General features: G+C 44.3%; 1 protein-coding gene across 5 annotated transcripts in view; it reads right to left on the bottom strand.

Moving 5' to 3' along the window:
- Positions 1-6,595: 6,595 nt before the first annotated feature.
- LOC113905683 (F-actin-monooxygenase MICAL2) overlaps positions 6,596-27,023 on the bottom strand; it is a 244,589-nt gene continuing 224,161 nt past the window's right edge. For 4 of the 5 annotated variants that reach the window (XM_027563291.1, XM_027563293.1, XM_027563292.1 and 1 more), the window contains 3 exons: positions 22,481-22,583; positions 16,427-16,500; positions 6,596-10,432 (listed from right to left, as the gene is read on the bottom strand). In XM_027563291.1, coding sequence (XP_027419092.1) covers positions 10,248-10,432; positions 16,427-16,500; positions 22,481-22,583 — 362 coding nt within the window. In that variant the 3' untranslated portion in view covers positions 6,596-10,247. The remainder of the gene's footprint in view (positions 10,433-16,426; positions 16,501-22,480; positions 22,584-27,023) is intronic. The other variant, XM_027563290.1, reaches the window with a different exon arrangement.

Raw genomic sequence — 27,023 nt, 5'->3', positions numbered from 1 at the left:
TCTCATCAAAATGAGTACTTTCCTCAAGAGGTTGCTGGGATAACCAACAGAGTTAGTGTAAATAAATTACTCAGCTCAGTGCCTAGCAGATAACAAACCTTAGTTCAATAACTATTTGTTATTAGTATCTCATTTGAGACTCATAAGTGATATTATTATTACCTCCATTATACAAATGAATAACTTGAAATTTGGAGTTTAAACAACTTGCTTCAGATCATATAGCAAATAACCGAGAGAATGATAGACCTTAGAATCTGTTCTGTCAACAAGATATAGAATCTAGTTTTCAGCTGGGATTATTGTCCTTTAGAATAAAGACTATATTTCCCAGCAAGGTACAGTCAGATGACTAAATGTTGATCAATGAGATGTAAGCAAAATTGTTATGCAGCAGCTTCTAAGAATCTTCCCAACAAATATGTGGGAGTTGGATGTTCAGCTTCTCAGACAACCAGACAACTATGTGATACAGGCCAAGCCTCCCACTGAGAACAGCTGGAAAAGCTGGACAAAATGTAAAATAAGTCTACTTGAGAGCCCTGGAAAGCTAACAGAATTTACAAGACCAAGATTTAGGAGAAGGATGAACCCCAGAGAGGTGAGCCTGTCACTTGGGACTACTTTCCCCTGAGAGGCACCTGCCAAATCAGAGGTAGCAGCTGAGAAGCCAAGAGGTTGAGCAGGGCAGTTACCAACCTAACCTACCTACCAACCTAACAAGGATAGGTAGACAATGGCTCAGACAGTAAAGAATCCACCTGCAATGCAGGAAACCCGGGTTCAGTCCCCGGGTCAGGAAGATCCCCTGGAGAAGGGAATAGCTACCTACTTCAGTATTCTTGCCTGGAGAATCTCATGGACAGAGGAGCCTGACAAGTGACAAGTCCATGGGATTGCAAAGCGTCAGACACCACTGAGTGATTAATACTTTCACTTTTTTTTCAGACAAAAGTTCAGGCAGCACCTGAAGGCAGGGACTTCCCTGATGGTCCAGTGGTTAAGAATCTGCCTGCCAATACAGGGGACATGGGTTCAATCCCCGGTCCTGAAAGACCCCACATGCCACAGGGCAATTAAGCCTGAGAGCCACAACTGCAGAAGCCCGAGTGCCCTAGAGCCTGTGCCCCACAACAGGAGAAGCCACCGCAGTAAGTCCACGCACCCCAACTAGAGAGTAGGCCCCGCTCGCCACAAGTAGGGAGAAAGGCCGCTCGCAGCAGCTGGGATCCAGCACAGCCGAAAAAAAAAGTTCAGGCAGCACCAAACTGGGGCCCCCAGTAAGACCCCCTTGCTTGATTTGGGACTCCAAAATACCCCACTCTAGTAGACAAATTGAAAATAGGGGAACTTTCAGTAAAAAAACACAACTGAGAAAAATTATTAATAAATAGCAGATCCAAACAGAAGGAAATACTAAAGTGTATGGCAGGAAGAACGTTTTTCCAGATGGAAGAAGAACAAATAAAAGGGTAAATATGTGGGTGTATCTAAAAGAATACTGACTACATAAAATGACAAAGTGATGTCTTACAGAGTTCACAAATATATAAATCAAATTAAAATGCACTAAAGCAAAAGCATTTAAATTGGGAAGTGAGTAAATGAAGTTAAGTTCTAAGATCCAGGCATTGTCTGGGAAGAAGTAAAAGTAACGATTTATCCTGGACTTTGATAAATCAAGGAATCATGTTGTAACCTCTAGGCTAACCATTAAAAGAATAGTAAAAGAGTAACTACTAAGATAATGGACAGTAAATTGGAGCCTGCGTGTTCCATTCAGACGGATTTCATAAACTGTGTTTGTATCCGTCATCTGCCTTTTGCATTCTGTTTTATTTTGCTACTTTCCTTTTTTGTTGTTGTTGTATAGGTTTAAAACCCGGGATAGAGGTAAACTAAACATTTCAAATCAAGTTAAGGTACAATTCAAGCTGGAAGAGGCTTTCACTGGGGAAATCTTCATATTCCCCAACTGTGAATACTGTCTGTTATAGGTTGAATTGTATCCCCTAAAAAAAAATATTGAAGTCCTAACCCCTAGAACCTTAGAATGTGATGTTATTTGGGAATGAAGTCATTGCAGATGTAATTAGCAACGTTAAAATAGCACACTGGGTCATACTGGATGGGCATCTAATCCAGTGAGACCAGTGTTGTTAAGAGAAGGATGAGGACTTCCCTGGTGGTACTGTGAATAAGAATCTGCCTGGCCAATGCAGAGGACACAGGTTTGATCCCTGGCCCAGGAAGATTCCACATGCCGCAGAGCAACCAAAGCCCCTGTACCACAACTACTGAGGCCATGCTCTAGAGACCACAAGCTGCGACTACCCAAGCCTGTGCACCTAGAGCCTGTGCTCTGCAACGAGAAGCCACCACGGTGAGAAGCCCGTGCACCGCAATGAAGAGCAGCCGCCACTCACTGCAATTAGAGAAAGCCCATGCACAGCAACAGAGACCTAGCCAACCAAAAATAAATAAATTATTAAAAGAGAGAGAGACAGAAGGATGAAATCTAGACCCAGACAAGCACAGAGGAAAGACACTGTGAAGACAGATGGGAGAAACAAGTTTACTGGAGTGTCATCACAGCCAAGGAACGCCTGGGGCTACCAGAAGCTGAAAGAGGCCAGCAAACACCCTCCTCTAGGGGCCTGAGAGGAAGCATTGCCGGGAAGACACCTTCATTTTGGACTTCTGGCCTCCAGAACAGTAAGAGAATAAGTTTCTCTTGTTTTAAGTCCCCCAGGTGTGGCACTTTGTTACGGCAGCCCTAGGGAAACTGATACACTATCTAAGGGACAAAATGGGAGGCCCCAGGAGGTCATGAAGAGGGTTTTACAAAGGGTCTGGCTCCCAATCGGTCACTGGAGGTTTGACCACATCAAAGCAGCAGGATCAGGGGATGTGGAGAAAAGCTAGATACAGCCTCCTGAGACTTCTTTAACCACTGAAAGCAGAGCATGCTCTCAGGATGAAAAGAACATGTGAGAAAATGGCATGGCGCCTGCGCTCAGAGTCTTAAGTGAGAATTCTCATTGCATGTCCCCCTCAGGAGCTCCAGGGTGTTAGCAGTGGCCTTTGAAGACCAGGCTGCCAGTGGCCGTGTCCTTCAGGGTCCCTACTTGCTGAGAGCAAGAGTGGACGAGTGCTTCTCTCGGTGAGCTAGGAAGGTATGGGGCTGGGGGAGGTTGGCAGACCTCAGTCTTGGTTTGTGACATCATGGACTGAGGGTGGGGATGTTTTTGAGGATCCCATGGATGATTCCATTCAAATGGTCTCTGATCCAGCCATGGGGGAATGTGTCCCAAGTTCTTGAAGACAGGTGACTTGCTTACCTATCCTTCAGATGCCTAGAAACTAACTGTAAACATTAGCAGGGGGATTTCCTCCCTGAGCATGGTAGCTGAGTGTCAACTGCATGTAGAAGTGAAACTTTAAAATCAGTGGCTCTTACTGGAGTCATTTGGCAGAGGACTAGAAAACCCTCCAGAGAATCAGTAGCAGGGGTAACGTTTTAAGGATAGAAAGCCACGGTTGTCAGCTGCTTTAGACTCAGCCAGGCAAGAATGCCTGGGGTTCTAGTGCATCTTTTGGTGTGGTCTGTGTCACAGGCCACTGAGATTATCCCCAGGGTCTCCCCTCTTCCCTCCCAGGGCAGATGATCAGGGGAACAAGATCTTCTCTATCGCAGTTGTAATCCATTCTAATCCAGTTTCCTCGCACACCCACCCCGATTTGTGTGGCCTAGCGGAGCAAGAGTCTCTGCCTCCGTCTTTTCTGGGGAAGATATTTTGCTGTTCATACTTAAATGTTTCCTTTTAGGGAGAAGGGTTAGAAGTATTACATCTAAGGGTGAGATGCAATCAAATCACCAGGGCCAGACAGTGTCTTAAGAGTGGATTTAAAGAATCAGCCAAAAAAATCTGCAAGAGGCTGAGCAAGAGTCAGCAGAGACCAGCTCAGAGAGAGAGAGAGTCCCAAAAGGGAGGTGACGACACTCTGAGAGTGCATTTCTTAGACTTGTTTACTGCTTATATCTCCTCTTGTGGGAACTGTCCATTCTTACCCGTTCTGCTGAGATCTGAGGGGTCATTTTCTGTTTCTGCTGTGGGATTGAAACAGTTTGAGATTATCCACAGTCATTCCAGTTACAAAGTTATTTGTTAGCCATTTCCATTTTAAAATTGGAGTGTATGTAGAGCAGACTCACTCTTGTAAGGAAGCTACAAGGCAGAGAGGAGGAGTGGGAGGCAGAGAGAGAGGATTAGCCCCACTTCACAGATGAAGATGCTGAGGCACAACTGAGTAGTTCAGGATCATCCGGCGAACAGTAGAAGAGCTGGAATTTGAGCCCTAATTAGGGATTCATGCTCAGCTTACTGTTTAGAATGATTATACCTTTTTTTTTTTTTTTGAGCTATTGATTTGTTTTCAAATCACACACTTGTGGTTTGGGGACTACCCCACACACATGCACATATATTTCCTCTGAATTCTTAGGGATCCAGTTTATGTTATTCTGGGGATGGGCAGGGAACTGAATTCTCGTGCCACCAGTGTCCTATGGGCAGCTGCACCAGCATCAGGTGGTTTGTTTCGGGGTCACATAGGCCCTCGAGGACTGTTTCCCAGTGACCCCGTCTTGCTCCCCACTATCCCTGCGCCTCCTCTCACCTCTGCACGCTCTTCCTAAGGACCTGAAGAAGCCACACTAGGCCCCAACACGCTCCCTGACCTTCCACTCCCATCCCCTTGGCCTGTGCTCTTGGCTCCCTACCCCTGGGACTAGAGATTGAGTTGCACGGTACCCTGCTTCTCAATTTAGTGCAAAAAGTCCCCTGGGTTGGGTCCACGGCAGTGCGTCTGCAGTACTTGATTCCCCAGGATAAGCAAGATGCCGGTTCCCAGAGAATCACGGTTATTGTAAGATTGTTGTGAGGGGTGGTGGAGTTTAGGTAATTTAAGTGTTTAAACGATTGTTTTTGAGTTTGAGTATATCATTTCTGGGTGTTCTTTGGAAGGAATGATGCTAAAGCTGAAACTCCAGTACTTTGGCCACCTCACGCGAAGAGTTGACTCATTGGAAAAGACTCTGATGCTGGGAGGGATTGGGGGCAAGAGGAGAAGGGGACAACAGAGGATGAGATGGCCGGATGGCATCACCGACTTGATGGACGTGAGTCTGAGTGAACTCTGGGAGTTGGTGATGGACAGGGAGGCCTGGCGTGCTGCGATTCATGGGGTCGTAAGGAGTCGGACATGACTGAGCGACTGATCTGATCTAATATGTAGACGTAGTATAGAAAGAAATGAAACACTCAAAAGGGCAGCTTGGTCTTCTAGTGCCAGATTTCCCCTGAACAGGGCTGGGCACTGCTGTGTTGGGAGAGCGTGGCAGTGAGAACCAATCAAGGAAAGAAACAGGCAAGCACAAGGCACAGGTCTGGGTGGGGACACAGGGAGGTCACACAGCTGGGCGGTGAAGGGCTGGGCTCTAGAGGCCGATGTCTGGGTTCACCCCAGTTTCCCTACTTTGTACCTGGGCTACCAGGTAAGCTCCTGACTTCAGTGTCTCCATCTTATCATCTCAGAATGGAGCAATGTTTATCTTAAGTATTTTGCTTTCAGGATTAAAGGGAGTAATGCCCCTACAGGGCTTATTGCAGGTGAATTCTCAGGATCCATTACCATTATCAGGGTCAGAGGGCTCCTGAGGGGAGCTGGGCCAGCATAGGTCCAGCTGTTTTTGTTTCTAGAAATAAGCTGGGAGAGGGAGTGAGCATGAAATTACCAAGTGTGCCCAGAAGGCCCAGGGGTGGTGAACTGCAGCGACGGGGTCAGCTCCAGGCTGAGAGTCTGTGGCTCTGTGGGCCTGGATGAGCCCCTGCACGGGTGAAGGAAAACTTGCAGATGCCCTGGAAGGTGGCTGGCCTTACCCTTGGCAAGTTAGCACTTGTGGAGCAGGAGCTCTCATGTGCAGTCACGTTTACTTTCTGTTGACAGTCAAAAGAAAAAAAAAATGAATCTTTTCAAGTGGTCCACCTGCAGACAAAAGATTTCAAGCAATGGGGCAGCTTAGTGGAAATGATGGGACCAGCACTTGATTCACCTGATGTGGCTCTTCTGGTGAACCGTGCTCACATTTCATGATTTGCATGTGCTGGGACTCAGAGCAGAAACAAATAAACCAAAACCTCAGTCCTGAAAGAGTGTGAGTTGAAGGGAGGGGCCAGCCCTGTGCAGAAGGGAGTATTCCTGTTGCTTGAATGAAATACAAAACCAGGTTGTACTGGGTAAGAGAAATAGGAGTCGGGACTAAGAGAGTTCCCCTCTATCCTCCACCCCAACTCTGAGAACAGCTTTCTTTGTTGAGCGAATACACCTGAGGTGAGCCTTCTTCACTCCTCCTCCCACTCACATCCAGGTAAGTCCTGCCAGGTGTCCCAGAGGGAATAAAGCATCCAACGATAACTCAGACTCCTACATGAAATCAAAGCTTTGCTCATGTCCTTTCACTGGAATTAAGACATGAAATGAGCGCTGCCCTCAGAGATGCCAGACCAAGCCCACATGTTTGGATTTTCTAGACAGAAAATCATTTATTTTTGGTCCATTTCAGTATTTATAGCCGTGCACATGTAAATCATTTCAGTTCCCAATTGTTGGAGCAAATTAATCTTTCACAAGCCACTCAGCAGTGAGGTTAGAAGATAAACAGTAGGTGAAACAGTACACGCTCCCCTGTATGTGAACCTTCTTGTTATAATACAATAAACGCCTACATTTGAGCTCGCTACATCCAATGAGTGTCGCTCTCTCCATTCACGTGGCAGCCCCAGCTGCCCCCTGCCACCTCTGCCCTGCTGAGGGAGTTCTCTGATCAACCACCTGGGTGGGACATGCTGCCATTTTCAGTTTGGAAGGAAAAGCCTGTAAATCTGCTTCCTGGGAAGACAGACATTGCTGAATTGTCATCTGCCTCCAGAACGCAGAAAACATCAATTTCATTGCAGCTCATCAGAGTTGGAAACACCTGCCACTTCCTTTCTCAGTTGCAATTAACATGCTGCATCTCAACATTGATTGATTCCAAGCAGCCTAACACTGCCAAAGTCAAGGTTTAAATGAAACAGTATAACCTGATATTATTTTTCACGGTTTTAGAAACATGAACACACTTGTGTTTTTATTGCCAAAGAAGCACTACAAATAGTTGGGGGTATAAGTCTTTGTACTTGAGATAAACGTGAGTAGAATAGGTTGATGTTCATAATAAAAACCATTCTTTATTCTTGTATTTATTTGGAGTTGTACTTGTTTATCTTTGTGTTTACTTGTGGGTAGAGGAATAATGTTATTTCTGAATTTTTCACCTAGCACAGGGCTGCTGAATCCCATGGGTATTTGGAAGATGTTTATTAAACAAATAAATAGATGAATGGTTTGGGAGAGCAAGCTTAATTTAAGAACTGTCCTCTTGGTCCAACTTACATAAAATTCTGAAATTTTAATCATGAGCCTTTCATTCAACTTAAAAGCTGTGTGAGACTATGAAATATGACCTGAGGCTGGGGCTTTCTGTTTCATCCTAAATGGTTCAGCCTTGATCACAAGTGTTATTTTATGGAAAAGTGAAGGCTCCATCTGTTTTCAACATGATTCTACTCATACTGCCTACACAGAAACTTTTCAAATGGTACAACATTTTACCTTTAGAGAGTCTCAGAACATTCTCTGTTGTAATCATTTAACATAGTTCAACAACCACAATATTTGTGTCCTTTTGGAAATGATCATTAAAATGGTTTTTAAGTGCTGGGAAAACTGAAAGCTAGAGTAAGGAGAAGGCTGTTAAATATAAGGTTCATGTTTTAACTTGGCCAGATAAGACTCAGCCTTAAACCACAGAATACAATCTTTGGAAGAGAAAATGAACAAATTTCTTCTCTCATCTATTAACAGAATACTGGGGCCAAGGACCACCTTCTTTTTTTGGCCCTCTTGGGAGAATCTTCTTTTAAGACTGAACTAGAACAAGTTAAAATAAGTGGCACTTAATTCTTTCACACAAAACCAACCCAGACACGACACATTTGAGCGTCATCCGTTAAATATATGCAAGCGTCAAATGATGACTAAGCTTGAATATTTCTACCCATTCTAGAAGGAAAACTGAAGTTATGTATCTTTCTTAAAATGAATTAACATTCTGGTACATCTGTAGTCTTACCTCTAAACGCCTGATGGCAGAAAGTATTATTTTGACTATCTCCGTAAATCTTTAATACTATATAACTTAATGCCCCAAACCTCTGGGTTATTTGTATATTAAATAGCTTATATACTAATAGCTTAGTGTTAATAGGTCTTCTCCAAATTCTAACACAGGAAAACCAGAATTACGAGGAAATCACCTTAACCGCTTCCACTAAATACATAAATAAATAAAAATAGATAAATAGACCTAAGGGGCACCGTTTTCAGAGACAGCTTACATATATTTAATATATTTAATAACATAGATGCTTGCATATATTTCCTAATAATGGAATTCAGGCAGTAGAAGACCTGATCATGTTAAAAAAGAAAAAGGGAGAGAAGAAAGAAAAAGAACCACAACCTTTAGAACTTGGTATACCATGGAAAGGTTGCGTCTTAATACTGCCCAGAATGTTGGCTGACTCAGGAAACGCAGGCATACTTCTAAGTTCCAGCCCGATCAGCTGACCAGATTGTCATGTATGGAGAGCATCTCAGACAAAAGTGGCTTATGGGTCAACTTCTATTGAGGAAAGTTAGCTCTCCAGGCAGTTGCAAAGCACCATTTGTCCAACAATACATACATTTAAACACTTGCAGACGTGCGAGAGGCCAAACATACAACAATGACTTCTTCAGTCTCCCTCTTGTCAATGATGGACTGACTCCTCAAAGAATCCCATTGAGGGAAAATAATCAAATACTTTAGAACAACAAATCACCATTTAAAATCTTTTCTTTGGTTTCCATATGAACCATCAAAATGTCCCAGGAATCCCATGTCAGTGCACAAACTCCACCTCCCAGCTTTTTTTTTCCCATGGAAAATGCCACAACAAAAAAATCCTTTATCCAATTTGGGATTTGGTGAATGGGGCCACTGCACCTCACTCCACCTTGAAGGCAGAAGTGGGCTTGTCTTGTCCTGTGGAGTTCCAGGAAGCCCCTGTAGAGAGTGTCAGAGACACTTCCCTGTTTGGACCTAAGGAGACCACTGCTGAAAAGCATTCTCCACCCTTGATCACTAGAATGTTCGCTTTCAGTAGCAGCATCAACCTCACTAATATTTTATCAACAAATGAATTTTCCTTTTTGCCATTACCAGCAGATATAAAAAAGCACTTCAAAATTCTTTTTTAAAATATTGGTTCTGTCTTTAGAAACTATTCATCTTCTGAAACTGTTTTTCACTATATTTGGGGGAAATAAAGAGAGTGCTCTGAAAAAAAAAAATGAAAAGCTTTTCTAAGCCAACAGCATTTGGTGAAAACTAATAATCCTGCTGGTATGAAGTTGAAGTTTTATTTCCTTTTTCTTTTTTTTAAAAATAAAATTAAGGCTCAAATGTTCTATTAAATGCTCATTGCTTATGTATATTATATTAAGGCTTATAAATACACCTGGTGAATTAAATTCACCCTGGATTGAATTAACACCTGCTATGTGAGTTATTTGCTTTATGTAATCAGTAATCTCAAGGTTTCTTCCCTTTCTCTGGAAGCACAATTTAAATATTAACCTAATCTTTAAACGGCGGCTGCTGCTTTCTGACATTTGGAAACCAGTCACCCGTGCAAAAAAAAAAAGGCAAATATGGATATAGTAATGAACAGGCAGCTTCTCAAAAATCTTAAGATGTGTAACTCAATGAATTGGGAAGAGAAATGATGAAAGCAGCAGGAAAACTGATCTCTGTGTCACTCTTTATAGAAAACAATGCTGATTATCTGCCAAAGTCATCTCCAATCTGAGAGACCAGCTAAAGTTGACTGCCAATTTCAAAAGATTCTCTATATTTTCTTCATTATAATCTCTGGAAGTATCTTAGGCAGCTGGAGTACATATGAGAGAATCTTAATTAAAAAAAAATACTGCAGCGTGGTATAAGTTATGTTTCAGGTCTAACAACCTGTGAGAGGAGGAATGAGTGAGTGGGGTGCTTGGCCTGATCTGGTCGTCAGCTTGCTCCTTGTGGGGCCTGCTCACGTCCTGCTCAGCTGACAGCCCCTAGAGAATATGAAGCTTTCAAAGTGCTGGTCTTCGGCCTTCTCTCTGATGCGTTGTTCCTCTAAGGAATCCACCAATTTGTCCCTTTGCTCAATCACTTGCATCATCTCGGTGAGTATTTCTTGCTCTTCATTCAGATCATTCTCATCTTTCTGGCTCTCTGCAGAAAAAAAACAGAACAAAAAAACCCCAATAACGAACAAAAAAACCCCAATTACAAACAAAAAAGACACATTGGACTTCAGGTAACATTTGACCTCAGAGGAGCTTTTGGCAGGGGTGTTCTTGATTGTTCTGGACTTGTTCTGCTCTTTAATTTCTAAGGAGAAAACAAGGAAATGAATTTAACACCGGGGACCTGCCCTGCAAGCCACAGATTAGAAAGGTGGGTGCTTTGTGCTGCTCTCAGCTCAGTTTTCATCTCGAGACTATATAAAGCAACAGGGAAAACCCCTTTGTGAGAAAAAGAAATTCATACCAGCCAAGCCCTGCCAAGCCCTCCCACCTGTCCTCCCCTCCCCAAAAAGAAGCCAGCAAAACAACACCAAGGCGGTTTTCCCTAAATACATCTGAGCTACAGCAGAGCAATCTGTGAGAGAAGTTTCTGAGTAAACCATCTGCATCAGTGGATGTTATTTCAATGACAAGAATCCTGTTTTCATTTGCAGTTAATAACACATTGCAGCCCTCTGAATAGAGACGAGGCGGCAGCCAAGTGAGGCTGTGGCTAGCTGCTGGGAGGACGTTTCCAGACTGCGACTAGGCTTCTCCCTTTTGCCTTCTGAGTACATGACCTTCTTCCTAATTGCCCCGAGATGTTCAACTGCCTGGGGAAGATATGATTGCTATAAAAGGAAGGAAAAGAGTAAGGAACTGGTAGTAATGACTTTCTGATGCTCAAAATAGGATTCTCAAGGCAGATCTTAAGTTTTGTCAGATTACTGCCTTAGGAGAAGATTTTATGTATTATTCCATTAATACATGAACAATTCCATTGTTTAATGCATGGGGACTAGGCGGTGAGCTGGATCCCAGAGTAGACATGGTACCACTGTCTCTTGCCTCAGGCTGAGTTCTGAGACCAGCATCAGGAATAAGGGACACGTGACAAAGGGGAAATAAAGAGGCAACAGTCCCTTTGCAGCTCAAGTTTTATGGGAGGGAGGAGTGAGCAGCAGGAGAAACTGAAGGTGAGAGCCCTGGGCTCCAGTCTCTCCATTCTGGGCCTTAGAAGCCCCCACGGGGCTTCTATCACACCATTTGATGGGAACACTGGGGGCCAAGACCCTTGCCCTGACCCTTGCTCGGAACTCCAGAAAGATATCAGTTGGAAAAGCACCCTGGGTATAAACATGGAACAGGCAGAACTTCATGGTTGGGCAGAGAAGAGGGGTCTGGATGTGGCTCCCCAGATCCTGATTTGCTGTGTGTGGCACACATAGGCAGTGGCCAGAAGTGTCTTACTTGGCCCAGAAGTGCAAAGGTCGCTGGCCACTGGGCCTGCCACGGGGCTCCTCGTGGTGAGGGATGAGGTGGCTCCACAGTGCAGGCTGTCTGGTAGACCGTCTGGCCAGGCTGAGTGGAGGATGCGCTGAGGCGAAGCTGAGTAAGGATAGGAGTGAGGCTTCAGGTACGCTGAGAGCATGGCCAGGCTATGGTCATGCCAGCCACGCACCTGGTCTGTAAATGGCAGCAGAGAGCAGCCTAATGACAGGAGACAGCTACATGGGGGTCAGTGGATCAGAGCCACCCACACCAATTTCCAGTGCTGCAAAGTCACACAGACCTGCCTCTCGCTAACACCTGGCAGTTACCTTTAAGGGTCAAGCAGATGGAAGGGGCGGCGATCTGCAAGACTGAACGTTTCCATCCCAAAGAGACTGAGCATTTCCTGGAGGGACTTTTAAAATTATTGCATCAGACTAAGTTTACCAGAAAAACATCTACTTTGACTTTATTGACTATGTCAAAGCCTTTGACTGTGTGGATCACAACAAACTGTGGAAAATTCTTCAAGAGATGGGAATACCAGACCATCTGACCTGCCTCCTGACAAATCTGTACGTAGGTTAAGAAGCAACAGTTAAAACTGGACATGGAAAAACAGACTGGTTCCAAATCGGGAAAGCAGTACATCAGGGCTGTATATGGTCACCCTACTTATTTAACTTATATGAAGAATGCTGCTGCTGCTGCTAAGTTGCTTCAGTCGTGTCCGACTCTGTGCGGCCCCACAGACGGCAGCCTACTAGGCTCCTCTGTCCCCGGGATTCTCCAGGCAAGAACACTGGAGCAGGTTGCCATTTCCTTCTCCAATGCATGAAAGTAAAAAGTGAAAGGGAAGTCGCTCAGTCGTACCTGACTCTTAGCGACCCCATGGACTGGAGCCTACCAGGCTCCTCCGTCCATGGGATTTTCCAGGCAAGAGTACTGGAGTGGAGTGCCATTGCCTTCTCCGATATGAAGAGTACATCATGCGAAATGCTGGGCTGGATGAAGCACAAGCTGGAATCAAGATTGCTGGGAGAAATATCAATAACCTCAGATATGCAGATGACACCACTCTTATGGCAGAAAGTGAAGAGGAACTAAAGAGCCTCTTGGTGAAAGTGAAAGAGGAGAGTGAAAGAGTTGGCTTAAAATTCAACATTCAGAAAACGAAGATCATGACCTCTGGTCCCATCACTTCATGGCACATAGATGGGAAAGCAATGGAAACAGTGACAGACTATTTTCTTGGGCTCCAAAATCACTGTAGATGGTGACTGCAGCCATGAATTTAAAAGATGCTTGCTCCTTGGAAGAAAAGCTATGACCAAACCTAGACAGCATATTAAAAAACAGAGACATTATTCTACCAACAAAGGTCTGTATAGTCAAAGCTATGGTTTTTCCAGTAGTCACGTATAGAAGTGAGAGTTGGACTATAAAGAAAGCTGAGCACCAAAGAATTGATGCTTTTGAACTGTGGTGTTGGAGAAGACTCTTGAGAGTCCCTTGGACTTCAAGGAGATCCAACCAGTTCATCCTAAAGGAAATCAGTCCTGAATATTCATTGGAAGGACTGATGCTGAAGCTGAAACTCCAGTACTCTGGCCACCTGAAGAACCAACTCATTGGAAGAGACCCTGATGCTGGGAAATATTGAAGGCAGGAGGAGAAAGGGATGACAGAGGATGAGAGAGTTGGATCATATCACCGATGCGATGGACATGAATTTGAGTAGGCTCTGGGAGTTGGTGATGGACAGGGAAGCCTGGCATGCTGCAGTCCATGGGGTTGCAAAGAGTCGGACATGACTACGTGACTGAATTGAACTGACTGAAATTTACCAGAGAGGGAGTTCCCTTTCCTTTCTTCCTTTCCTTCTTCCTTCTTCTTTTTCTTCTTGCTAACTATTGGGATGAAGCTTTCATGCAAGATGACAAGGCAAAATGAAGGAACATCTTTTGGTATACCTCAGAAGAGTGAGAAAATGTATAACCATCACTCTTCGTAAGAATTTTTTAAAAAAGATTCAAAAGTGGCTCATGAGTCTTTGGTGATATGTATTTTACCACCCTGAACCAGAGTAAATTTAAAATTTTTTGAGATGTATAAATCAGATCTTAGTTGCCTACTGTGATTTGTTAATTTAGGTATACTTCATTATTCCTGCCCCTTATTTGACTGTCAACACAGAGAAATTCAAAATTTCAATCTCAATTTTGGTTTGTCATTGGTGGAAACATCTGAGCCCCTTCTGACAATTAAAAGATGATGTATAGTACTTTTATCAGTTCTATACAGAGCGGTTCTATAAGGATTTTGATAAAGAATCTGCCTGCAGTGTAGGAGACCCAGGTTTGATCCCTGAATTGGGAAGATCCCCTGGAGAAGGGAATGGCTATTCACTCCAGTATTCTTGCCTGGAGAATTCCATGGACAGAGGAGCCTGGCGGGCTACAGTCCATGGAGTCATAAAGAGTCGTACATGACTAGTGACTAACACTTTGGCTTCACATTACTACTTTTATCTGTTCTAACAGAGCAGTTCTATAAGAATTTTGTTAAAAATAGTTTTCTATTATAAAGAGACAATCTACAAACACTACTGTTTGTAGTGTTGCCAGGAAAAATATCAATAACCTCAGATATGCAGATAACACCACTCTTACGGCAGAAAGTGAAGAACTAGAGAGCTTCTTGATGAAAGTGAAAGAGGAGAATGAAAAAGTTGGCTTAAAGCTCAACATTCAGAAAACTAAGATCATGGCATCTGGTCCCATCACTTCAAGGCAAATAGAGGGGGGAAGAGTGGAAACAGTGGCTGACTATTTTTCTGGGCTCCAACATCACTGCAGATGGTGATTGCAGCCATGAAATTAAAGGACTCTTACTCCTTGGAAGGAAAGTTATGACCAACCTAGACAGCATATTAAAAAGCAGAGGTCTTACTTTGCCAACAAAAGTCCATCTAGTCAAGGTTATGGTTTTCCCAGTGGTCATATATGGATGTGAGAGTTGGTCTATAAAGAAAGCTGAGCACAGAAGAATTGATGCTTTTGAACTGTGGTGTTGGAGAAGACTCTTGAGAGTCCCATGGACTGCAAGAATATCCAACCAGTCCATCCTAAAGGAGATCAGTCCTGAGTGTTCACTGGAAGAACTGATGTTGAAGCTGAAACTCCAATACTTTGGCCACCTGATGTGAAGAACTGACTCATTGGAAAAGACCCTGATACTGGGAAATATTGAAGGCAGGAGGAGAAGGGGATGACAGAAAATGAGATAGTTGGATGGCATCACCGACTCGATGGACATGAGTCTGAGTGAACTCCGGGAGTTGGTGGTGGACGGGGAGGCCTGGCGTGCTGCGGTTCCTCAGGTTGCAAAGAGTTGGATACGACTGAGCCACTGAACTGAACTGAACTGAACTGAACAAACACTACTATGTGAGAAAGAATAGGAGAGCCTGAGTCTATAATCTGTTCCCAAGTCATAGCCCCATCCTTTACCTTGAGCATGCTTTTTAAGTTCTCAGAGACTCAGTTTTCCAATCTGTAAAATGGAGTAATATACCTGAGAATGATCATGATGATAACATCTCATATTTACTAGGTGCTTGTTCTGTAGCAGGTAACCCCATAGGTAGGAGCAATATATGGTCCATGACATATACAGCAGAGAAGGCCATGGCACCCCACTCCAGTACTCTTGCCTGGAGAATCCATGGACAGAGGAGCCTGGTAGGCTGAAGTCCATGGGGTCGCTAAGAGTCGAGCACGACTGAGCGACTTCACTTTCACTTTTCACTTTCATGCATCGGAGAAGGAAATGGCAACCCACTCCAGTGTTCTTGCTTGGAGAATCCCAGGGGCGGGGAAGTCTGGTGGGCTTCTATGGGGTCACACAGAGTCAGACATGACTGAAGCGACTTAGCAGCAGCAGCAGATGTATACAGAAAAGATTTAATTTGCTCTTTTAGGCTTTGGTCCCAATGTAGGAAAGCCATGCATAGATCTGGCCCCCAGAAACACAAAGGCACAAAATAGAGCGAATATGCCTCATGGGTTGGAGCCAATAAGCCAGTATATGGTACTAGTTTATTCCAACTCTCCCTCCGTCATGGTGGAAATAATTTTCTCACGTGTGATGCCCTGGCCCAGTTGTGGTAGGAAGGATGCTTCCTTTACCATCCCCAGTGCCTGGTACAACCAGGCCTGCCTTCTTCTCACTGTGGAAACACATACATCATGGTCCTCATCTCACTGTGTTATAATTACCAGTCTGACTGTCAGTCTCCCCAGGGAGGCCACAGGGCAGGGCTGCTCTTCTCCATCTGCCAGGCCCACTCTAAATTCTCAACAAACATTTGTTAAATGAATGGATGGATAAGTGAATGAAGGTGTGAATGAATGACTTCATTCCTATTAGCACATGGGTTGGGATGGAGCAAAATGCTGCTCTCCCAGCCCTAATGAGCAAAACTAAGAGGGACTTGCTGTGCTGTAGTGGGGGCAGAAGAAGCTGGCTTTGTGCCCCCTCTGGCTTCCAGGTTGGCGGCACCAGACATGAAGAGTACTTTGCTCTATAAAGTGCAGCATGTTCGGTCAAGTGTCTGCATAGGAAAAAACATCTTTAGCAAAGGCCTGAAACACATCACTGTACTCACCTTCCTGGAGCATTTTCTCTCTTAATTTCTGCTCTAGTCTGCTTTGATGATCTTCCAGTTCTAGTTCGTGGGCCCTGGGAATGAGAAAATGTTCAGACTTTATAAATGCTGAAGACCTGTGTAGAAATATTGATTAATAAACCCATTGACCGGCTTCAGCAATATGTGAACCGTGAACTTCCTGATGTTCAAGCTGGTTTTAGAAAAGGCAGAGGAACCAGAGATCAAATTGCCAACATCTGCTGGATCATCGAAAAAGCAAGAGAGTTCCAGAAAAACATCTATTTCTGCTTTATTGACTATGCCAAAGCCTTTGATCGTGTAGATCACAATAAACTGTGGAAAATTCTGAAAGAGATGGGAATACCAGACCACCTGACCTGCCTCTTGAGAAATCTGTATGCAGGTCAGGAAGCAACAGTTAGAACCGGACATGGAACAACAGACTGGTTCCAAATAGGAAAAGGAGTACTTCAAGGCTGTATATGGTCACCCTGCTTATTTAACTTATTTAACATGAGTACATCATGAGAAACGCTGGGCTGGAAGAAACACAAGCTGGAATCAAGATTGCTGGGAGAAATATCAATAACCTCAGATATGCAGATGACACCACCCTTATGGCAGAAAGTGAAGAGGAACTCAAAAGCCTCTTGATGAAAGTGAAAGTGGAGAGTGAAAAAGTTGGCTTAAAGCTCAACATTCAGAAAACGAAGATCATGGCATCCACTCCCATCACTTCATGGGAAATAGATGGGGAAACAGTGGAAACAGCGTCAGACTTTATTTTTGGGGGCTCCAAAATCACTGCAGATGGTGACTGCAGCCATGAAATTAAAAGACACTTACTTCTTGGAAGGAAAGTTATGACCAACCTAGATAGCATATTAAAAAGCAGAGACATTACTTTGCCAACAAAGGTCCGTCTAGTCAAGGCTATGGTTTTTCCAGTGGTCATGTATGGATGTGAGAGTTGGACTGTGAAGAAGGTTGAGTGCAGAAGAATTGATGCTTTTGAACTGTGGTGTTGGAGAAGACTCTTGAGAGTCCCTTGGACTGCAAGGAGATCCAACAAGTCCATTCTGAAGGAGATCAGTCCTGGGATTTCTTTGGAAGGAATGATGCTAAAGCTGAAACTCCAGTACTTTGGCCACCTCATGCGAAGAGCTGACTCATTGAAAAAGACTGTGATGCTGGGAGGGATTGGGGGCAGGAGGAGAAGGGGACGACAGAGGATGAGATGGCTGGATGGCATCACTGACTCGATGGACATGAGTCTGAGTGAACTCTGGGAGTTGGTGATGGACAGGGAGGCCTGGCGTGCTGTGATTCATGGGGTCGCAAAGAGTCGGACACGACTGAGTGACTGAACTGAACTGAACTGACCACAGCGACTGCTTTCCTTTTTCCTTATTAAGACTGGGTCTTGGAATGCCTCTAAACCAAAAGTTTTGTTACTACTGCTGCTGAAATACATCGAACTCAGTAGATAATGGAGGGGAGCTGAAGTTTGTGATGAACTTCCATCACAAACTTCCAGTGAACTTCTGAAAGGCCACACTGGAATGGATCATGAAGAAATGACTAGAATGGTAGAAGCAATGACAATCTAAAACTCCTCTCTTTTAGGGGCAACGTGACTTCAAGCATCACCTCTGCTGCTGCTGCTGCTAAGTTGCTTCAGTCATGTCCGACTCTGTGCGACCCCATAGACGGAAGCCCACCAGGCTCCCCTGTCCCTGGGATTCTCCAGGCAAGAACACCGGAGTGGGTTGCCATTTCCTTCTCCAATGCATGAAAGTGAAAAGTGAAAGGGAAGTCGCTCAGTCGTGTCCGACTCTTAGCAACCCCATGGACTACAGCCTCCCAGGCTCCTCCATCCATGGGATTTTCCAGGCAAGAGTACAACTCCCAAATCTTTGACCGTGGTAAGCAAGAAAACAAGGAGGAAACAGGAGTGAGGCATTTTGTCAGTGGAGGCAATAGTACTCAGACAACCACCCATCTGGTTGCAGGCGATGGTGAAAGAACAGTGATGCTTTGGAGGAGTCAAGCTAGAGTGCTGGGTACTCAATGTGCCCACCAGCAAAGTCAAGAAGGGAAGTCAGCTTTCAGTGAAGGTCAGCTGGAACTTCAAGACCTTTCAATGCCTGGCGATATGCCGTGTATATTACAGAACTTGTGTCAGCTCCCCGCATCCTGGGCCATGTGGTAATGTGGAGGTTCCTCTAACCTCTGGGAATGCAGCCCTGGAGTTCTCAGGAGAAATGAGGACCACAAACAAATGCGGCAGGGGTCAGAGGTGAAAGGTGAAGTCACATGAGCCCTAAAAGGGAGACAATAGAGGAAAAAAAAGTTTGAAGACAGGAGCATGGGAATGTCTACATTTAGAAGCTCATCAAAAGAGGTAGAAGCAGGGAAGAAGCAAGTGGAAGGTAGGAAGGATATGCAGCAGCACAGAAACCAAGAGAGGCAAGTTTTAGGAGAGAAGAGAGGGGTCAAGGCTGTCCATTGCTACAGAGACACTGAAAAGGGTGAGGACTGACACCAGGGCCCCGGGGCTTCCCTTCCAGCCCCAGCTGCAGGCTGTGCGCACATCTGCTACAGCATTGGGCCACTTTACTATACCCTGTTGTGGCTGGGTTTTTTGTTGTTGTTGTTACTTCTACTATTACTTAGGCCAAGGTCCTCACTTTGTTCAATACTCTGCCTTTTGTTATTGACACTGAACTTCCCTTGACCCGCTCTAGCTCCCAGTAGAAATGTACCTACCACTCAGATTTTCCTTTAAGAAAGGACTTTGTGAAAGGAGTGTCGTGTGTAGTAAGCTGAAGCTGCAGCAGAATCCACTTCAGTGTCGTGCTGAAGCCACACTCTCCCCAGGCACAGCGGTGGTGCTGGAGCTCGGCCATTTCTGCCCCACTTTGGGCTCCTCGGATGGGCAGCCGTGGCTGGTGCTCCCTGTGGCCTGGCTCAGATTTTTCTCAGGGCTGCACTGCAGTCTGAAGCTCCTCCTGACAGTCCTTCTCCCCGCCCTTCTCCTCTCACAGGTGTCAGGACTGCAGGGGGGTCTGAAGATTTCCCTCTCGTTCCCGCTCCCTTTTCCCTTCCTTCTGTTGTATCTCTTGTGCTTCTAATTCTGTCCCGGCACTTGCTTTCCCAAGGGACTCAACATCACACACCAGTCTAAGACATTTCTCCTTGTTTAGCCAGGACTTTCTCCAAACTAGAAGCTGCCCTTGACCAGAGCTCTCATCTGGCTCACACTCCAAGTTCTCCTCGTTGGCCTCTTTGGAGGAGAACATTCCCTCTGACAGCGTACCAGTAAGGGAAGCCCCAGTCACCGCGCAGTCACCATCCCCCGACCTGCGCAGGTAGGGCCTGTGCTCTGAATACTCCTCCTCCAAGTCTTCACAGAGCAACTGCTATGCTTTCTTATTCCTCTCATGCTGTGTGCTCACGTGTCCGTCTCTGAAAACCATGAGATCCTTGAAGGCAGGGACTGGGGCCTGACTCATCTTTACTTCCACAGTACCCAGCACGGTTCCTGGCACAGAGAACATGCTTGATAGATGTTTGTTGAATGAATTTAATACTTTAAATCTCGCCCAAAGGCAGATGGTATGGTTGTGTAAAAAGGGCTTTGTGGTCAGGTGGATGTGGACAAATTACTTTGTTGAATCTCAGCATGTGTATCAATATAAAAAAATAGTAATAGTAATAGAAAAAATAATTACAGATGAGCCCTGCTTCCCCACTCCTGGCATTTCCTTCCACGCCAGTGGACCTTGATGAGTATAAGTCCGGGCTTCTTCTTTCCACTTTCTCTCTCAGATTCACTCTCACCCAGGAGTGGTGAATTCGGGATGAACAGGGAAAATGAGCTGATACCCTTTCTCACCTGGGATCAGCCTGCCTGCAGCAAACGTGTGTTCTCTGGGTACACATCGTGAATAAATACACATATTTATACACACATATGTCATGAGCCAATGTAAAATATATTCTGGGTCACTGTCAACAATGTTTAAAATCAACTGCTCTAGGGAATTCTCTCTACTCTGGCAGCTACTGATTCTAAATTCTTTTGATAAGGAGTAGATTCCAAAAATTGTACCTCCCCATCCATGTCTCAGCCTGTATACCTACCTGCCTACTGAGTATCCCACTCGCTACTAAGTTCAAGTTGCTCAAAACAACTAGCTGTATGTTAAATACGAAAATTGTTAAGAGAGTAAATCTTAAGAGTTCTATCAGAAAAAAAAAATGTTTCTATTTCTTTCATTTTGTATCGATATTTTTGCATGAGATGCTGGATGTTCTCTAAACTTACTGTGATAATCATTTCATGATATACGTAAGTCAAATCATTACACTGTATACTTTAAACTTACACAGTGTTGTATGTCAATCACATCTCAATAAAACTGGAAGAAAAAAAAAACAACAACTACAACCTAAAAAAAAAAAAAGTGTTCTTTTACTCTGAGCCTTGCTAGTGGTCTAGGGCAAGATTTCTCAGGCTTGACACTACTGACGTTTGGGGCTGGGTAATTCTGTGGTGGTGAAGGAAGTGGGGCTGCCTGTGGAATGTTCGGCCGCACCCTTGGCCTCCCCTCCCTAGATATCAGTAGCACCTCCCAGTTGTCTTAGACAAAAACGTCTTCAGATATTGTCAAATATCCCTGGAGGGAGGAGGCAGAGATGGAAATTGCCCCCCGATGAGCCCCCGCACCCCCCTCCCCCGGTCTCGGGTAAAAGCCTTACCCCTAAGCAAGTGATTCACTACATTTTGTGACTAGGGAGGTAAGTGTGTCTAATTCTGAAGTTTGGTTCCATGGTGAACACCCAAGTGATCCTAACCTCTAGAATCTTTCAATGTGACCTTATTTGGAAAAGAGTCTTTGAGGATGGAAAGTTAAGAACCTTGAGATGAAAATATTCTGGATTATCCTGGTGGGCTCTAAACTGAGTGTCAAGTATTTCTACAAGAGCAGACACAGATACAGAGAAAAGGCCGCGTGAAGATAGAGGCAGAGTCTGGAGTGATGCAGCCACAAGCCAAGGGATGCCTGGAGCCTGCTGAGCCAAAGAGGGAAGGCAGGATTCTTCCCCAGAGCCTGGTCCCCCCCTAACACCTCAGCTTCAGTCTTCCAGAACTGTGAGAGAATACCTCTCTATTACTGTAAGCCATCCTGTTTGTGGTAACATGTTAGTCCAGCCCTAGGAAATGAATATAATTAGCAAGCTTTCTTGGACTCTCATATTTAGCCATGCTAGCTATGGTCAGTAATAAATGCCTTAGTTTAATGTTCCATCTGTTGACCCAGTAGTCTTATTTCTTACCCAGTTCAGAATCCAGGCAGAGACAAGGAATAGAATTTATTAGACCCCTTTAAGACTCCCCAAATTATTTCCCAGGGTTGGGTGAAAATGAAATGGGTCAGCATAAGTGAAAGCACCCTGTACAACCTGGTGCTTAGTCAGTTTATATTAAATGTCACTTTCTTTCCCTCCAGGATGGTGACAGGTAAAGTGACCTTCAACTTTCTCAGAGTGCAGTGAGATCCATCTCTACTTTCTGATCTCCCAGCCAGACTGCAGCCTCTTATCCAGAGGACAGCCAGACAGATCTCCACCTTCAATCCATTAATGCCACAAGGAGTGGTAAGGAAGCCCTTCCCATTGTTCACACTCAGAGGCCAGACATATGCTACCCCATTGCAGATGTGTGACTGCAGGTGGGTCTCCTCTGCCCTGGGGGGCAGGAATGGACTGCAAGTGCCTTATCCACATGCCCTCCAGCCCAGACCTATTACCTGAAATCATTTTAGCCATAGGACTCCACAGCAGAGAACAGACAACTGAAGATTCTCTGTACTAATGCCAGCATGATATGCAAGACCTCAAATCCCAATTTGTCTCAATCACAATTCTGTATGCACAAGGAGAAAAATCCTGGGACTTCAACCGAGGAGGGTGGGCCACCCCACTGCCACCCTCCCTCCCCTGCTTGCTTTTAGGTCTCACTGTTATCCGTGTTGCCTTACTTACATGATCAGGAGCTCTGACTCATATCGCATTAATTTATTCTTCTCCAGAACCAGCTTAAGCCATTCCTGCAAAAGCTGTGCTTCATCCTGTGTGCCTGAATCTGCTTAAGAAATCAATGGCAAATGGGTTAGATTGGCATTTCTCTTCCCATGATCAAACTGCTTTGAAGCTACTTTACGGGGCCATGTTTGTAGCAAAAAGGGCTCTGCAGGTGGCAGCCCCCTGATGGCCTGTTGAAGCCTCAAGGTCATGGGCATAACAAATAAAACACACCTGCGCATGCTCTAGGGGCGGTCCCCTTGGACATTTAGGGCGTGAATACTCCAGTTCGAAGGTTCGTATACCCTTGACAATGACCTGCCACACTAATGACCCTCCTCTGAATATATGAGTGTCTTCCATAAAATTTCTATACATTTGTATATCATATCCACCACCAAAGAAAGCCCTAATAACCCTGCTGGTTACTATCTCCTTTTCTTCTGAATCGAATGCCTACTGAGTGCCCAGGTTGGCTGTGGGGCAGGAAAGTTCACATACCATTTGGTTATAGAAGAGTGGTAACTGGCATTTTGGTTTTTTTGCACAAAGAAAAGCCAAATGATTAGAGGGGAAAAGTTATTAGCTTTGAGTCTCATAGGGAAAAAGTTTTATCCATATACACTTATAACTTAGATTATGACCTTTATTCCTTTATTAAACAGAAGAATTATCATGATAAAATTCACATTGCTTTTAGATATTCAGTGTTAGATGCTAAATGTTTAGATAATAAAATGTTAAAATTTAGAAATGTTTGAGAAGTAGTAACATCAGTGGCTTTCTAGTATCTCACCCTGAAATGGGAACACAGGCTGTGTTGCAAAGCTCACGGCCATTCTCCAAGGATTTAACTTGGTAAGTCTCATTGCTGTTGTTTGTTGTTCAGTTGCTAAGTCGTGTCTGACTCTTTGCGACCCTAGGAACTGCAGCATGCCATGCTTCCCTTGTCCTTCACTATCTCCTGGAGTTTGCTCAGACTCATCCATTGAGTCAGTGATGCCATCCAACCATCTCATCCTCTGTCCCAAAGGTAGAGAGGAAAACAGGGCAGTCGGAAAATGTGTGTGACCTTGGGCAAGTGGTTTAACCTCTCAGAACCTCTGCTTCTTCATGGGATAAACTAAACAAGAAGGCACACAGGTAATAGAATCATAATAAAGAGCTGCTATTGATAACGCAGGGTTACATGCCAGCCAATGGGCTAAGTACCTTATATGCAATACCTCACTGAATCCTCACAATAAACTCACCAGTAGGTTCCCTTGTTATCACTACTTGATGGCTGAAGAAACAGAAGTTTGAAAGATTAGAATAATGTACTCAAGCTCAGAGTTAGTAAGTGGCAGAGCCAGGGCTTGAGTTCAGGAGAGCCTTATCCTAAGCTCATACTCTTCTCTGCCTGTATACCCCTCTCCCCTCATTACTCCCTCCATTCCTCTCACAGCCCCATAAAGTAAATAAAGCCCCTAGCACATTGCAAAGTCATCCATAAAAATGAGTTCTCTTTCTCCCTGTCTCCTTGATCACTCTTTTATTGATACGGAAACTGGGGTCCAGAGTGATTGATGTGCAATGTCCCAAATTATATATTTAGTTAATGTACAAACTGGTGCTACAATGCAGAACTTGACTTCTGATTAATTCATTCATTCATTCAATAACACCTGTTTACAGAATAGGAGTCGGGTATTGCCTTAGGTACTGGGGATACAGTGATAGATAATGCTATTTATCACCAGAATTTTAGAGATAGTAAGGCATGGTATCGGAGAAGGCAATGGCACCCTACTCCAGTACTCTTGCCTGGAAAATCCCATGGATGGAGGAGCCTGGTAGGCTGCAGTCCATGGGGTCTCTAAGAGTCAGACATGACTGAGCGACTTCACTTTCACTTTTCACTTTCATTCATTGGAGAAGGAAATGGCCACCCACTCTGGTGTTTTTGCCTGAAGAATCCCAGGGACAGGGGAGCCTGGTGGGCTGCCGTCTATGGGGTGGCACAGAGTTGGACATGACTGAAGCGACTTAGCAGCAGCAGCAGCAGCAAGGCATGGTATCTGCTGAAAAGGGTATTGTTAGATAATCTTTTGTATCAGATAGACCAAAAAGCTAGAATAAAATAGAATATCAGAAAACTGTCGCTACAACAAAAAAAGGCCTCTGGGAATACACAGCAGGGAGGGGTTTTCTGGTCAGGATATGAGGCTGGGCTTCCCAGGGGAGGTGATGTTTGAACTGGGGTATTGAAGAAAGGATAACACTTTGAGAGGAAACACTGAGGGTGGGAGAGAACAGTTCAATAAGAGGGAACAATATGAGCAAAGACAAGAGGATAGAAGATGGTGGTGACAGAGATCAGGAAGGGCTAAGGGGACATAGAAGGTAGCCCATGAGACCTCAAAGTGTATGACCATCTCATCACAGAGGCCCCTGAACGCCGTGCTAAGGCTTTTGCACTTTATGCTGTAAATACAAAGGGACACTAAAGGTGGTTGAGCAGGAGAATGATACCTAGAGTTGGTGCAGGAAGGATTAAAAAGGAAAGAGAAATAAGTGTTATTCTTTCTTAGGTTTCTTGAATGAATGAATGAATAAAAGAACTTATAAACCTGTTGAGTACCAACATCTTCTGAGCATTGTTGGTGGTGCTGAGGGCCAGGGATGGATAAGCACTGGCTCCAGCTATCCAGGAAACTGGGACCTTGCAATCCAGTGGGGAAACCAACACCACACAGCCAAACGGGATACAATGTGCCCCCTGCCATGCAACACAGGAGGGAAGTGATTCATCTTATATGGAGGAAGTGGGGAAACCTCAGAGAGGAGACAGCAGGTGAGCTCAGTCGAAGTGGATGACTGGGAGTTTTCCAGGGGCAGGAGGAGGTGAAGAACAAGGCATTCCAGGGCATTAGTTGCTGAATGGAAGAATGAAATTTATAGACTGCAGATCATATATATGACATAGATGTTAAAAACATATACTTTAAATTCAGATTTAGGATCAAACTTCCATTCTTTGACCTGTCACTGTGGGGGCTTGAGTTCTTAACAGCCTCCCTGAGCCTCAGTCTCCTCATCTGTTTAAAGATACAATGGGATTGTGCATTCAGAGACCTTAACCCAGCCCTGGCACTGAGTATAAACTCAATAAATAGTAATGGTCATTATTCAAATCATGTCATGTACATGATGGAAGACCATTTAGGAGTCATCTCTCCCAGCCATTGAGGCACAAAAGAATTTCCTCTCCCACCCTCCACTCCAGCCTCTACAATAATTCTCCATGGATGGTGGAATGCCCTTCTGTCCAAGAAGCCCACTGCAGAGCTGTGTACTCTCAGGTACTGAAAACTTCTATTGCTCGTCAATGGGTTGGCTATTCGCCACTGAGTCCAATTTTGCCCTCTGAAGGCAAATAGAGAACGCATAACTGTGTATTTTACGCGAAAGGCATTCAGATATTTGAAGACTGATCTCATGATCCACTGTAGTTTTCTTATTTCAGAGTCAGTACCTCTAGGTCATTTATCATTTTATCATAAAAGAGCTGTCCACCTCTATTTGCCTTCTAATTTCCCAGAACATATCTTAAGGAGAGTCCAGAATCAAACAAAATATCAACAGGCCAGAATGGAGAGACACGCTTACATCTTCACCTTGAGCCCTGGAATTGCAGGAGTCCTTCCAGCAGCAGTGTCTTCACCTGGCTCTTCCTAACTCGCAATTGAATCTTGTCTTCCCACACCAGGAGTGGTGAAGTCTGAGGACTTCATATTCAACTTGTGCAACTGATCTTCTAAAAGTAATTCAAGACTTACTTGTGCCTTGTTAAATATCAACTTATTTTGTTCCATTAAGGGGGAATCTTTGGGACATTTTATTCACCTGACACATTTCTCCTCGTTTGGGATTTCTGTGAACTGGTAAATAGGGCATCTTGCATCTTCATGTGATATTGAGAAATGAAACATCAGATGGAACTGGACCAAGAGCAGAGCCATCTAGCCCCGCAGGGACCTTTCTTACCCTTTGGGCAAGACTGTCCTACAAATTTTAAATGCATAGCACCCAACTAGTATCATCCAGCCCCCATTTCTATACCTTGTCCACTAGGATCTTATTAAAAACTTTAATATTAATAACAAAACAATTTTCCAAAATCAAGCTTCACAAAGCCTGTTGTGCCCATTGGCATGACAAACCTCAAAACACCACCCAGAAGAGGAAATGACATTTATTTTCCACAGCGTCGAAGTAAACGCCTGTGGTTCCTAAATTTCTGTCTCAATATCCACAGTTTCTTTAATAATTCTTTCTAGAATTTTGACAAAGATCAGAACTCATGTTTCTTTCTCATATGAAACTAGAAAATATACCCATTTCTAGTCCTTTGGTTCTGGAATTTTTCCTGAGTTTTCAAAGACTGGGGTCATTTCTGCAAGTTATTTCAACACCAGGGGGTTAATTCGGTCAATAAGCAAATTCTGATTGAGTAAGGTCA

This window comes from Bos indicus x Bos taurus, chromosome 15 (assembly GCF_003369695.1).
Source record: "Bos indicus x Bos taurus breed Angus x Brahman F1 hybrid chromosome 15, Bos_hybrid_MaternalHap_v2.0, whole genome shotgun sequence".
Classification (NCBI taxonomy): domain Eukaryota; kingdom Metazoa; phylum Chordata; class Mammalia; order Artiodactyla; family Bovidae; genus Bos; species Bos indicus x Bos taurus.
This window is presented reverse-complemented; position numbering and strand designations above follow the sequence as displayed.